Here is a 14,892-nt window from a genome sequence, read left to right as displayed (position 1 = left end):
CGCTGAACGCTCTGGGTTGCCGATCCTGGGTTCTGGGGCTCCGGCAGCCACGGCAGCAGTGGACTGGGCAGAGGAGACTCCGGGTGCTGGGCCGTGAGAAGTTGAATGATCATTGCAAGTTGTTGGTAGGCGGCTCAGAAGTAGGGAGGCAGTGTCAGCAGTGTTGCGGTTTGCCTCTCTCTCCAGTCTCTTCCAGGGCGTTGCATGGCGGTGGGTGGTTCTGGTTCTTCCGGTTTCCATGCTGGTTCGACCGTCGGCGCTGGGTCCATGTTTGGTCAGATCGCACTGTCAGACACCAAACAGGGACGAGGACCACAAAAGCGTCACGTTAGAATGTTTATTTAAGGGTTGGGGTTACAGGGTTTCAGGGTTCCGGGAGTTCCAAGAGTCTGCGTGTGTGTGTTCCCCCAATAGCCGAGCAGCAATGGCAGGAGCTGGATGATCCGGGAAGTCCTGGGGGAAACACACACACAACAGCAATTGAAACAAAGCAGCAGTACAGTCAAGGGCTAGGCTGTGATGTAGAGAAGAGAGACGGAAGGCAGGTCAAGATTACCGGGGCTGGAGATCAAAGAAGTAGTCGGCCGGGTCTGGGTTCACAGGCAAAGAGTAAGAGTCGTTTTCCAAGACAGGCAGGTAACTGGTGCGGGTTTGCAGGCGATCTGACAAGTGTGGACTGAAAAGCAAGGCTTTATATACCGGGCATGATGAGTGGTGAATGCAGTGCAGCTGGTAGGTAAACGAGGGTGAGGCAGAGCAGAGCAGGAACAGGTGGAGGTCATCAGACTTTAATCAGCGCGTGTTACCAGGCAGAGAGAGAGCTCATGACAAATATGATGTAAAATATCATACAGAGTAAAAACAAACTATATTGGTTGCTAGGTAGATGAGGTTTAATATAGTTGGAATGACTGAACAGTTAAATAGGTGGATAGTTTATATAGTTAAATGATTTGCTTGGTAGATAAGGTTTAATATAGTTGGAATGATTGAGCGGTTAAATAGGTGGATAATTTAAATGGTTAAATTATTTAGGTAGATAATTGTGATAACTGACAGTTGGAATGGCTCTAATGTTTGCTAGCAGTTATGCTAACTATGTTATCAAAGATAATAATGTTAACCAAGTTACTTAACTTAGTTAACTTAGCTAATGTTTTCATTTTTAGTAGTAATGCTAACTAGCACTATGTTAACCATGTGACTTAGCTAACCTAGCTAATCATTTTTATTAGGTATGCTAACTATGCTAACTAGCATGTAAACATGTTAAGTATGCTTACCATGTGACTTAGCTAACTTAGCTAATCATTTTTAGTAGGTATGCTAACTATTCTAACTAGCATGCTAACATGCTAACTATGTTAACCATGTTACTTAGCTAACCTAGCTAATCAATGAAAACCTGTTGGTAGCATCGGCCAACTAGCGCCAGATTTCGGAGTGCAGGGGACAAGCCGAGATGAGATATGAGACAGAAGTTCACACTCGGTATCATGTTTCAACACACTTTAAAGTTCACATCGAACTTCTCCTTTAAGCCCTCCTCTTTGCCAGATGGATCTGCAAGGCAAATTAAAATTTGCCAAGTGTTAGGTCTAGGAAACTGTAAGACACATTCTGGAACATACACGCCTTGGGCCTTATTTTGACGGTTTGAAACACATGGTCTGAAGCATATGGTTTAATTGCATTTAGGACGGGTCCAGTTCGAATTTGCTGTTTTGATGCCGTAATAAGTAGGGATGTAACTGTGGTCAAAATAAATCCAAGACAATTTAGGTGTGAGACTGCAGCTTTCTTCATGGCACCAGGAACGTGTTGACCACACAAAATGTCAAGTAACAAGTCCACTTCTCTGTAGTTGAAGTCCCTAAGGTGTACATAGGTGCTACATAGGCTGAGATGTTTCTACTGGAAAATGAGAAAAACTCAATTTGAGAAAACAGCCTTGGAACACAGTTAATGAAATTCCGTTCTCAGCCTAGACTCGCCTTTAACTTTCGCGATTGGTTGTGGATACAAAGGAAGTGTCTATATTTGGATTGCAGAACGTCATTCAGGAAAAACAGCTTTCCAACGGTATTACACATGATGTGTTTCATATCACGGTCGCCGTAGAGCGTGAAACGTTAGGCTAACTTCTGGTGAATTTAGGAGAAATATACAGGCGCGAGTAGACCAAATGTAATGAAATAAACATCTAAATGTGTAAATCGGACTTTGTTGTTGTTGTAGTGTGAAAGAATACATGCTAAGGTAGCAAATTAGCCCAAAATCTCGAAATTGACCAGGGCCCAGTTTCCCGATAACGCCAGAGACACACTCTTACGAGGGTTTTCTACGATTCATATTACGATCGTTCGTTTGGTTTTTCCGACTGTTTCCCGAACATGCTCGTAGCGTGAACGCACGTGCACTGCTCTTAAGATGCTCTTAAGGGGAGCTGTCCACGTTAATAGTTCTGAAATATCCTCTAATTTGATGGTGATGTCAGGTGACTGCACGTCACAGCTATAGGCCTACCGTTTAAACTTCGGATCTACACATTAATTCACATCAATACGAAAATAGAAACACTTTGATATCTGCATGTAAGCATCCCAAGTAGGTTATATACCACACACAGACATAAATAATTGTAATTATTTAAGATTAGATTGTTGCACCATGCAATAAGTTTTTGCGGTGTCACTTAAGAACACGTTTGAAGATAAGAAAGAAGTCGATTAAGAAAGTGAGGAAATGTGTAGGCTAGGTTTAGATTTTGATGCAGTAGGCTACAGACTAAACCACATGTTCCTTTCTCTGCTTTTACCTCATAGGCCTAATAAAATATAGCCTTCACTTAGCAAAGATAATGGCAAACTATTCTGGCAACGTCTCGTTTCATAACTTGATTGCATTTTTGTCCGCTTTTCATCACATTATTATGACCATTAAATGTAGGCTATGCTATTTTGCACGCTAAAATCTGATTAATCACAGGTAAACACAATAAAGAATGGGAACGTAAGTTGGATTATGTATTCTAAGTTGTAATTCCTCTGTATGTCCTGTTGGTGACCTCAGTGAGAAGCAGGGCTTGAAAACAAAATTATTTTTCAAACGTTCCATTCCGAACGGTTCAGGTAGGTCTATGTTTAACGTTTTCATTCTTGCATGCGTTCCGCCACCAACATATCGGTCCTGAACTGGTTCGGAACGCAAAATATCGTTCGTTCTTAAAGTTCCGGCAGTGTTTGGCGGGCCTATCAAGTCTATTTTTGTGGACTTTACCTTAGAATAGACGTACTTATTATTTCCCCTTGATTTAGCCTATACCGTAGCTATGCCCAAAAATAATAAATCACAGGCGGCATCCAAAAACATTCAGATGGGCTATCCATCCCATAGCCTACAGACTTACTGTAGGCCTAACCTATGCCCATAAATAATTTCTTATCAAAAATATTTCTGGATACGTGCTAAACTCCTTACCTGGTTGTAGCCTAAGTTTTATCCATATGGAGATCTTCAAAGGCTTGCGCTATAATTCCAACCCTGTTTATAAACGAACCTGTCTGTTGCTGACAAGGCCTATCTCAAATTTCCCGTTTAACTCTTCTACATAGAATAGGCTATAATTGAACATTTCAAAACATTTCAAATTCCGACTTTAAAACGACAAGGCGTGGACAGGCAAAATAGGCTATTTTTTACGCATAGGCGGGCTTGTTTTTCGCACAACCGGAAATATTCTCCCTGACATAGGATATGCTTTTGTGAAATTTTATAAAATATATAGAGAACGAAAAAAAAAACGTTATTAACCGGTTTTGTGGATTTCAGAATAACGTTTCTGTTCCGGAACTGTTGAAGACCATTTTGTTTTCTTTTCCGTTTCCGCTCCTCGTAAAATTCCGTAAAATTCCGTTTGTTTTCGGTTTTCGTTCCTTGAACCGGTTCGGAGCCCTGGTGAGAAGTACTGTTAAGACGCTGTTAGCCGGTAACGAGAACTCTGGAGCACTTGTAGATCTACGAGTGTTTTCACGACGCTCTTAAGCTACGATGGTTTCGGGAAACAGTCGGCAAATCTTAAGACGTTCATAAGAGGGACTTTACGACGCTCTTTGGCTTAAGATGCTTTTGGGGAACTGGGCCCAGTGCAAAAACAATGTTTTCACCTGCCGTGTCTCGCCTTATCAAAGATCCACATGAATGCACTAAGGGATGTATGAGCATGAGTCGCTTGCAGTGACAGGGCAGGGACTAACCCTGTGATGCAGTGGTAATGTGCTCCATGAAGTGTGTGTCATGGAGGTAGTGCAACAATGCAGGAAAGTCTAGAGACCAGCATTAAATATGGACAATATAAGAGACAAATGTAAACATAGTAATATAAGAATTATAGCAGTGCAAGGTTAGGTTTGAAGTAATATGGTAACATTAATTTCAACAGTGCATGGATAAAGTCTAGAGACCAGCATTAAATATGGACAATACACAGTGGGTCCCATTTTTAAGAGGTCACTTCATTCGCGCTTTCCGTGATTCACACAGCTGCGTGAAATGTATTACAACTTTTCGCTACGAGGTGGTAGCTTAAGTCCGCTGTAGCATTGCCAGTAAACAGGGCCGCACTGGGGGGCGAACATGTTGCAGAGGGGACACCAGAGTGTAGACTCGCAAAATGAAACAATATTTCTGTCGGGTGCTTACCATGGACCCACAGTTGCAAAATGCAAGGAGACATGAATCAGCCTATATTTGCACGAACAATAACGGACAACAGCTCTTCAGCCCGTTAAAATCTAAAAAGTATAATAAAAAAAAAAAATGTGCTGTCAACTACTAAGCAGACATCCATAGACCAGGACATACGGCTATTACATTTGCGTAGGCTGCAGATAGCCTACCGGTAGTTTCAATTGTAGATAGGCTTATATTCTTTAAAGTTAAAGGAACCATAAGAAATGTATTTCAATTAATCATAAAATGGCCCTGATATGTCACCAGACATTAAGCAATCATGTTCATTTCAAATACTTATATCACTGACAACAGTAGTCCGGCCAGGATATTGCCATTTAAAAAGTGAAGTTGCAGCCCTCAACTGATGTTGATGTTGTGTTTTGTCATGTCATGTTGTGTTTTGGCCTGATGCGCCACCCTCTACCTATCTACTAATCACAAAGTCAGTAGTGTTTTGGCATCCGGGTTGGCAACCTCGAGTCAGGGGGGAGGGGGAGGGGATACACCGCTCTACAGTAATTTGAAAGTGGTTGCAGTACCAGTTTTGGCCACAATATTACATATGGTTCCTTTAATTAGCCTGGCGGGGCCATCCTATATCATTGAGATGTATAGTCTGGCATCGAACCATTCACCTCGCTTAATCCAAGGGGCGGGCAGAGAATTGTCTTTCAAACTGCCTAGGCATGCAATAGGCCAGCGCTTCACGACCATATCCATTATCCGGGTCGGCAAAGCGGCAAATACATCCTTCTTCGAAAGTAATGACTTAAGTGCATTGTGTTGCTCAACTTTCAAAGAAAAGCACAAGTCCAACTCCTCCAAAGTTGACGCCAACGCCCGATTCAAAACAACCGCTCTTCGTTCGCCATAGCCACCTTCCTTGTTGTTCACAGTCGCAGGACTGTCGTTATCCTGTTAAGCCCGCCTTAAGACTCTCTAACAAAATAGAGCGCTGTGATTGGAGAACATCCACGGTGCTAAGCCAATAGAAATCCCTATGGTTCGATACTAGATGTACAGGCTGAGCAAATGAATTTGCCGCCGCTAGGGTGCGTCTAGATTTCTAGGCTATCCTTTAATAGCAGTCTCCTCACATTCCTTCTCATTTCGGATTTAAAACGCACAACAGTGCATTAGATTAGGCTATAATTTAAACTCTATTTTCCTCTTTCCATCTCGCAAACTTTAGCCTACTAGGCTACAGTATGGTGCATTATCGTTCATCTTTCGGCTAATTCGCAAAAGCCTTGTTCTGATATTTATTAATTTCATATTCTTACAACATAAACAAATGTGAAATCTCACACTTTTTTCCCTTTCCACTTTGCACAGTAATTGCATTAATTCCAATCGGAGGAAAGAAAGACACATGCAGTTTTCTTGTTTAATTAATTTGGTAGTCTTATTATCTGCTAGGCTATAAGCCTAATGCAAAACCATTTTCTGATATTTTGTGGCTATATGAAGATATCGATAGGCATAAACAGGGCGCCCAATGCGTGAGCCCAGTAAAAGCTGTGTCATCACCATAGGCTATTTGCTACGATATTTACCTCTGTTACAAGTCGTGATTTATGCCCACTCAACTTTTAACTTAGACTATAGGCCTACAACAGTCTAATTTCGTGTGTGTCAATTCAAAGACCTGTTATTTCCATTTTTGCATTAGACTAGCCAGTCTCTATGCTGTTTTCATGGACAGCAAGCATCCGCTTCGTTCGTTTTTTTAAACTAGAAACTAGATTTTTCCACAAAAAGAAATCACGCTGAAAGGCCTATATGATTCTAACTGTCTCACTAAATTGCATTATCCACACTCAATTCTCACTGGTATCTGCTAGACAACAAGTACCAAAACATGATTAGTTCATAGATTTCACATGTAAAATTAATTTTATACAACCCCACCCCCATCTTGCCTGTTCATAATTCTAAGAAATTCTTGAATTGTGTGCATGTGTGCGTGTACAAGTTTATGTTTATGTGTGTGGTTGTGTGTGTGTGTATGTGCGTGCTTGTGTGTTTGTGCATGCATGCGTACATATGTCTACTGTGAGGATGTGTCATACGTATGATTACTGTAAATGTATGTGTGTGCGTGTGTATCTGTTTATGCACATGTGTGCACATGGAATGGGTTAACATGACCCCTGGAGGCAAACATACGGAAAAAATTGGTCATCCTAGGCCCTACGGTTCTCAAGATATTCACAGAAAACTGTGTCTGCCCTACCCTCCTTTCGGGGGGTCCAGTACAGCGGGGGGGCTACAGATCAAAACGAAAAACGATGGTTCCATGCTATCCATGTGGGGTTACATGCCCACCAAGTTTCGTGTACCCCGGTCTTTCAGTGTCCCGGGAATCCTTGTTGGTGTACGGTCACTAAATGTACACATAAATTATTTTATTGTAAGGCCCCCAATGAACGAAAGTTCACAAAACTTGGCATGCATTCGGAGGGTGTCATAATGATCCTACACTTTCAATTTCGTGCAGTTTTGACCATGTCAGCCAGAGATATTGTGGTGAAAACACCTAATTTTTTGCTTTTTTGTGTTTAACTAGGTGGCGCTATACATGAAATGAGTGGTTATGGAATGGGTTGACATGGCCCCTTGAGATCAACATACAAAAAAAAATGGTCCTCCTAAACCTTATGGTTCTCGAGATATTCACAGAAAACTGTGTCTGCCCTACCCTCCTTTCGGGGGGTGCAGTCCAGCGGGGGGGCTACAGATCAAAACGAAAAACGATGGTTCCATGCTATCCAAATGGGGTTACATGCCCACCAAGTTTCGTCTACCCCGGTCTTTCAGTGTCCCGGGAATCCTTGACGGAAATTTGGACATGCGAAAAAGGAAAAAATAAAAAATAAATAAATAAAAATCTGACTAAACCTATATGACCGCCGCTTCGCTGCGCGGCGGTCATAATAACGTTGTTTGTTGTTTCTACACACGTCATCTTCAGTGGTTCAGTTTTACCATTGCATTTGAGCTATGGACATGGTTCCAACTCTAAAAGTTCAGGCCCGAACCAGTGTATCCTGCTTATATTTTCCATGTGGCCCCATTGAAATTAATGGCGGAATGCTCACACATTATGATCACAGCTCTAACTGCCAAAGCAAAGATCCTTGATTGCTAGCAAGATAGAGCAACGTAATTCGTTACTATGGGAGCTAAATGGGACACTTTCGGTCTGCATAAGTGAGAGTGTCACCTTATATCACTAAATACGGTTCACTTTTCGTTACACTTGACAGTGTCGACATAAGACGTGACCGTATGTCCGATTTTCAAAAATGAGGTACCGTTGAAATCCTTGGATTAAGCTGAGTTCCATTAACCTGACCCTAGCCAGATGAATTTCGCTCCGCCTTGCTCCACTCATCCATCTGGAACCGATCCATTGAAGTGTTGCTTCAGAAGGCTGGGCCTAATCAAAAAATGCTTGCATATGATTGAATAAGCCACTTGTCCGTCATCATCTACTGACGTGCTACTTCAACCACTCACATCGAAGCCAACCTGTGACGCTAATAACAGTGTCACAGTCGCTTCTACGCTATGTCACATCTATGAAACTCCCGTCCTGCGTCCTGATTGGCTGAACCATAAAGTCGGTTGCAGAAATCACTCTCAATGGAAGAGGTCCCAGATGGATGTGAGTGAAGCTAGGCGGAGCTATAGCGGCACTACGACCAATGTGTACTGTCCTCCAACGTTGTAGCGCTGTCTTCATCAGTTTAGCTGGTTCCCCGGAATGTTGGGGTAAAAGTAACGTGCATCATTGCTCTTTGCCAGAGTGTCTCGCAGAGACAATTCCATTGTGCTCTCGCGAGAACTCTGGATTTCCAGGGTAGATAACTTTTGATCCGTGCGCCCGATTTTCAAAAACGAGGTAATGTTGCAATCCTTTTAGCGAACTGCACCTGATCAAGCCCACTCTTGTAGTTCCTCAGAGATGCAATTCTAGTCTATAAAATATTATCTGTTTCTGAAGCAACTTTACTGTGCAGGTGTGCTGTCTTTCCCTGCCCTCTGTACACATTTATCTCTGTGAGGCACTAAAAGTTTCACTCAGTTTATGAAGGATGCTGCTATATTAAAGGTGCAGTCAGTGATTGCGCAGGAAGTCATGTTTGTTTATGTTTATATTAAAATGCATTAGCAGATGCTTCTGTCCAAAACAACGTATATTATGTTTTAAATGAAATCCACCAGAGAGGTAGCTCACCCCTCCCTTCAGTTTTCCCAGAGAAACTCCACGCATGGTTTTGTTTAGGTTTGGGCTGCCCCTACTTTGTTTATTTCCCATTTTCGGACCTTGGGCAGCCTACAGAGACCAGGTTTTTTAAAGTGTGCTTACGGAATGGGCAACTTGCGGTCATGAGGAGATGATTGTTGAGTGTGACACAAAATGTTGGTAACACTTTATAATAACTACACACAATTCATCATTTATTAAGCCTTTGTTACTTATTAGTTAATGGTTTGTTCATCATTAGTAATTTCTTGTCCATACATAATTTATCATCAGTAAAGCATTTGTTCACACAATTATAAATGGTTTGTTCATAGTAAATAAGCCTATCCAAAAAATATGTTTGTAAGTACATGATTTATACTTAATAAGTAATGAAACAACCACTTATAATGAAATAATTTTCTTATTATCAACCAGTTGCAAACTATTACAAAATGCTTTGTTCATCATTTGTAAAGCATTGTTCCTATGTTAATTCTCATAAATAAAGTATTTGTACACACAGTTATAAATAGTTTGTTCATAGTAAATAAGCCTATATCTAAAATATGTTTATGAATTATTGTTAATACTTAATAAATTATGCAATATACACATGCACTAATGATTAGTTAGGGTGAGGATACATATTTTATAAACCACTTCCTAATACTATAATTCATGATTAACTCAGGGGTTACAAGTGGTTAGTTAATGATATTTTGTGAGCTTATCTAAAGTGAGGACTTTCTATGCCTTGCAACACATTTTCAAATGAGTTGTAAAGATTACATTCACATTCATTCATTTAGCAGACAAGCGATGTGCACATGTCAATTAAATTGAAGGCCATTGACATAACAGTGAAAGCCGGGAATCGAACCCCCAACTTTTCAGGCTACTGCCATCATGTTTACACACAGTTAAAAATGGTTTGTTTATAGTAAACACGCATATCTATATTATATTTTTGAATTGACTGTTGTAATACCACTGGGCAGAGGTGTTACCGGCGTCCACCAATGTGGCCTTGCCCTTTAATTTCATTGAGATGTGTAAGTCGCTTTGGGTGAAAGTGTCGGCTAAACGAATAAATGCAAGTGTAAACTTTATAACTCATTTGTAAATGTGTTGCAAGGCATAAAACATCCTCACTTTAGATGAGCTCACAAAATATCATTAACTAACCACTTGTAACTCCTGAGTTAATTATTAATTATAGTATTAGGAAGTGGTTTATCTAATATGTATTCTCACCCTAACTAATCATTAGTGCATGTGTACTGTAGTGCAAGTATTACTTAATCAAAAACATATTATTGCATCATTTATTAAGTATTAACAATAATGTATAAGCATATTTAAGATATAGGCTTATTTACTATGAACAAACTATTTATAACTGTGTGAACAAATGCTTTACTGATGATAAATTATAAATTACTACTGATGAACAAACCATTAACTAATAAGTAACAAAGGCTTAATAAATGATGAATTGTGTGTAGTTATTATAAAGTGTTACCAAAATGTTATAGGCTTGAAACCGTGTACAATCGCTGACTGATCTTTAATGATATGTTTGTAAACTTGTAAATGTCAGTTCAAAGTCAGTCATTCTGAATCAAATGAAAGTATTTTTAATAAGTTTGAATATAATGGTTTTGTTTTTTCTAGGCCCTCAGAGTCAGAGGATGAAAGCACAGCTATGCCCTGCAGAGGTACTACAGAACAAGTGGGTCAAGTGTCATCCGAAACTGTCACTACCCTCTGCTCCCCTTCATCAGTTGAGATTAAAAACAGTGTGGCCAAACCATTCACTCCTCCTTGCAAGATAAATAATGTTGATGTATCCAGTGGCAGCATGAATGTTGCCAATCTACCTACCTTCTTACCCTCACTCTATCCACCCAGTGCTTTCAATTATGAGAGGCCAAGCCACTTCATCCAATCTCAATCAAACCTGAAGTCCCCAGATAGCATGCAGGCCAACAGAAACACCAAAGCATCTTCACCTCCCCCCACCTCATCATGGCTGATCTCTTCAAAATCTTCTTCCCAAACTGTATCACCCCCCAAGTGCTACAGTGAGACAGCCCTCTCCAGAGTTTCCAGTGCCCAGCTGGGTGACAGGACTTCTCAGACAATAAATATTTTTCCAGCACCGAGGCAGCACTCACCATCCATGAGAGGCTCTCCAGTTTCTCCTCACCCCGTTCCTAAGTCAACAGCAATAACTTACACCTCCCCTGTCTCTACTCTGCAAGTGAGTCCATCTCCAGCACCTTCAAGTATATCTCCATCCCTGCCTAAGACCATGAGTCCACCACAGCAGAAAACATACATTTCCCTACCAGTGGGATATAACCAAGGGACCACTAATGTGTGAGTTTTCTTGTCTTTCTTCATCTACACTCCAAAACATTTTCAGTACATAAATGGAATGGAAAGTTTTGGCAGTCACTCAAATTCAGATTTGTTCTTTTCTGCAAATTAAGGTTGCCATGGCAAATGGGAGCTATAATTATAGTTAAATATGGTCCAATGTCACTTTTTTGGCCAGGCAGTGTCTTCAATATCCCTGTTTTGCCCATGTACCACACCCAAACATCTAAAATTCAACAATAAAATTAGATATAACCACAAAGTGGCGATGACGGACCCGAGCACCTACAGTTCTGCAACTTGTGACATATAATCATCCAACAATGCACTCACATGTGATGTGTGCGTCAGATGCACATGTGTGATATGTGTGCAAATATAATACGTTTTCAACATCAGAAGCCCTACTTAATAGGTTCCTGATGGTGGTGCTACAACATAGTCTTTTTTACAAACAGACACATGCATAACTGCAAAAATGCTCAAGTTGTGGCACCACCTAGACAGAATTTCACAGACAGAATATTGTAGAGATCCTTTATGGCATAGTTCATGAAACTTATCTCACCACAAAATATTGGCAGAGGAAATGCTATATTTTTACACTAATGACATTCAATATGTGGTGCTACACCACAAATACGTGATATATGGTTATGTACCTTCAAATGCCTGACTCACAGTACCAGTCAAAAGTTTGGACACATGCACAAACTCATTCATAGATTTTTCTTTATTTTATCTATTTTCTACATTGTAGAAAAATACCAAAGATATGAAATGTATGGACAAGAAATATCCATGTTTCATATTCTATATTATTCATTGGTTACCTACGTGAGAGTTTTGCATAGTATTGCCATTGTTCAATCCAATTTAATTATTTTCTAACAAAATGAAAAGAAAAGAAAAGCAACCAATATTTGAATCTCAGCTGGCAATATAGGCCTAACTGACAACCTTAAATGAATCCCGTCATATAGGCTTACTTCAGCCAAATCTTTGTGACTTTCTAAGGCTACAAACTGAATGTTCTGTAGGCCTAGGCCTATAGCAAAAATATAAATTAGTGCTGACAACGAACTTGCCCATGTGCCATGATTTTCACCAAATAAGATAATAGGCTAATAACTGCCATTATTTGCTCAGCTCTAAGGGGCAAATTTTCCCATGTGCGTAAGGGTGACTTGACTTGACTGTCTTTTTATGCGTCATGGAGGCAGTTACACATTTGGGTGGAGCTACTCCAAAATCTGACATTTCTTATGTTAACAACTCTTGCACACATTCTGCCACTTTTCCAGCTAAGCACTTCTGAGGGCTATATTAAGGTCGAGCGCCACTACAAGGTGAAACAGCCGGCATATTGTTTGATGCTAGCAGTAGGCCAAGTTCTAAATACATGTAGGTTACACAGAATGTTACAAATTAACATGATAGTATCACATTTGATGCTTAATTCCCATTACTGTCACAAGGTGGCATATTTCCCAGCATTACCTTATCAATGAGGCTACATGGTTAAATAGGGAAAACCCTGTTATAATCACCCCGTTTAGATATTGAAGCTTACCGACTCACACTTTCAGTTTTAACTTGATATGAAGCCATCATCCAGCCATCATAGCCTACTTTGTTTGAATTTGACCATTTCTTTCCAACTTGAACATGAAGATGAAGTCATCCATCCATTTGCTTGTGCAGACGCCTGTGCCCGGTTTCTTGATAACGATGGATACATGCACATTTTCTATGATTCATCTTAAGATTGTGCGTGCACTGCTCTTAAGGGGAGCTGTCCATGTTAATAGTTCTGAAATATCCTCTAATTTGGTGATGTCAGGTGACTGTACCGTCACAGCTAACACAAGATCTACAAATTAATTCATTTGAATATGAAAATAGAAAAACTTTGACATCTGCATGAAAGCATCCCCAGTAGGCTATACACCGCACAGACCTAAATAATAGTAATTATTTAAGATTAGCCTAGATTATTGCACTGTTTTCATGTTTGTTGCAAGATGTATGACCATAATAGGCTTATGCCATCCTTACACCAAAAGACTTTGCAAAGATTTGGAAAAGATTTTTGAAAGACTACAGTCTCAGACCCTTTCACATCTAAAGACAAGTCATAGAGTTTTTAAGTCACAGACTACTACGACTAGGGATCTTGCAGGGTCACTATTTACAAGACTGCAACTATATTCCTTTAAATTATTTCCCAACGTGCACTATATCAACAGGAACTCAGACGATAGCCTACTCATATCAAAGTAATATTTTCTTGTTTCTGCAGCATTGTTTCATGTGTGACATCCCTAACCAATATACTGCAGAGTTGTTCTGTCACGTGGAATAGCTGACTAATAATTTATAAGAAACAAAATAACAAATAATCATATAGGCTACAGCTATCACCTACTTTGCCCCTTCCTATTCGGTGTTGGAGAGAGGTCACTATTGGTTTTTATATTGTTCACTCCACTACTTGCATTAGCCACGATTAGAAGACTTGCGATAAAATCAAACATGCGAATCAAGCTATGCCAGACACAGTACTGTAGGGAAATGTAATTGAGCGGAAGTACGCAGACACCAGCAACCCTTCGGTTACAAGCCTGGAGCCCTAACCAGTAGGCCACGGCTGCTGCATTAGGCTATAGCCTGGCATTAGCCTGCTCAGTAGGCTACATCTGTTATGCCTGGTCTTTGCTACTTTTGAGAGTCCCAGTGTGTACACTGCCTGCGCAATAGTGTTTTGGAGTGTCACTGAAGAAGATGTTTGAAGATGAGGAAGAGCCTGAGTTAGAAAGTGAATGAAATATGTGAGCTTAAATGAGATGAAATGTGTAGGCTTAAATAACATAGCTATATGTCCTGGTGATCTCAGTGAGAAGTACCTGTTATGACTCTATTAGACATTAGCAAGTACTCTGGACCACTCATAGATCTACTGGTGTTTTCACAACGTTCTTAAGCAACGATGGTTTCGGGAAACAGTCCGCAAATCTTAAGATGTTCATAAAAGGAATTTACGACCTACTTAGGCTTACGATGCTTTCGCGGAAATGGGAAATTATTCACATTTGCTCAAAGATTTCATAAGTATATAAGCCCTTTTCGCTCCCTACGTTGATGTATTCCAAATGGTCTGTTTCAGGGGCAGGGACGTAGTAATTGAAACACCATGCCTGTGTAACGGAATCGCTCTCAGGGACGCCCTCTGTTTGCTGGTTGGTTCGGCTTCCAGGAAGCCGAAGTAAACGAGGGCGGATCAAGCTATGACAGATGCAGTACTGTAGGGAAATGTAATTGAGCGGAAGTACGCAGACAGGCGGAGCCAGGCTAGTCAAAAAATGGCTGAATGATGTATTTTCTAATTTCACCACGAACACATTCCTTAACCTCTTATCTATCAATCATTGACATAACTTACTTTAAAACGACATAGAAATATGATTTTAAAGGCCAAATGTGTAGTCTGCACATTAAAGTTTGGATAAAAACATTGACTT

General features: G+C 40.4%; 2 protein-coding genes across 3 annotated transcripts in view; both read left to right on the top strand.

Moving 5' to 3' along the window:
* The window catches only part of LOC125286791 (palladin-like), an 84,875-nt gene extending 83,030 nt beyond the window's left edge, over nt 1-1,845 (top strand). The window contains exon 9 of the mRNA XM_048232068.1: nt 1,815-1,845. Coding sequence (XP_048088025.1) covers nt 1,815-1,845 — 31 coding nt within the window. The remainder of the gene's footprint in view (nt 1-1,814) is intronic.
* Nucleotides 1,846-10,669: 8,824 nt separating this feature from the next.
* The window catches only part of myot (myotilin), a 78,226-nt gene continuing 74,003 nt past the window's right edge, over nt 10,670-14,892 (top strand). For both annotated transcript variants that reach the window (XM_048230702.1, XM_048230701.1), the window contains exon 1: nt 10,670-11,371. In XM_048230702.1, coding sequence (XP_048086659.1) covers nt 10,695-11,371 — 677 coding nt within the window. In that variant the 5' untranslated portion in view covers nt 10,670-10,694. The remainder of the gene's footprint in view (nt 11,372-14,892) is intronic.

Source organism: Alosa alosa, chromosome 21, assembly GCF_017589495.1.
Source record: "Alosa alosa isolate M-15738 ecotype Scorff River chromosome 21, AALO_Geno_1.1, whole genome shotgun sequence".
In the NCBI taxonomy this organism is placed as follows: domain Eukaryota; kingdom Metazoa; phylum Chordata; class Actinopteri; order Clupeiformes; family Clupeidae; genus Alosa; species Alosa alosa.
This window is presented reverse-complemented; position numbering and strand designations above follow the sequence as displayed.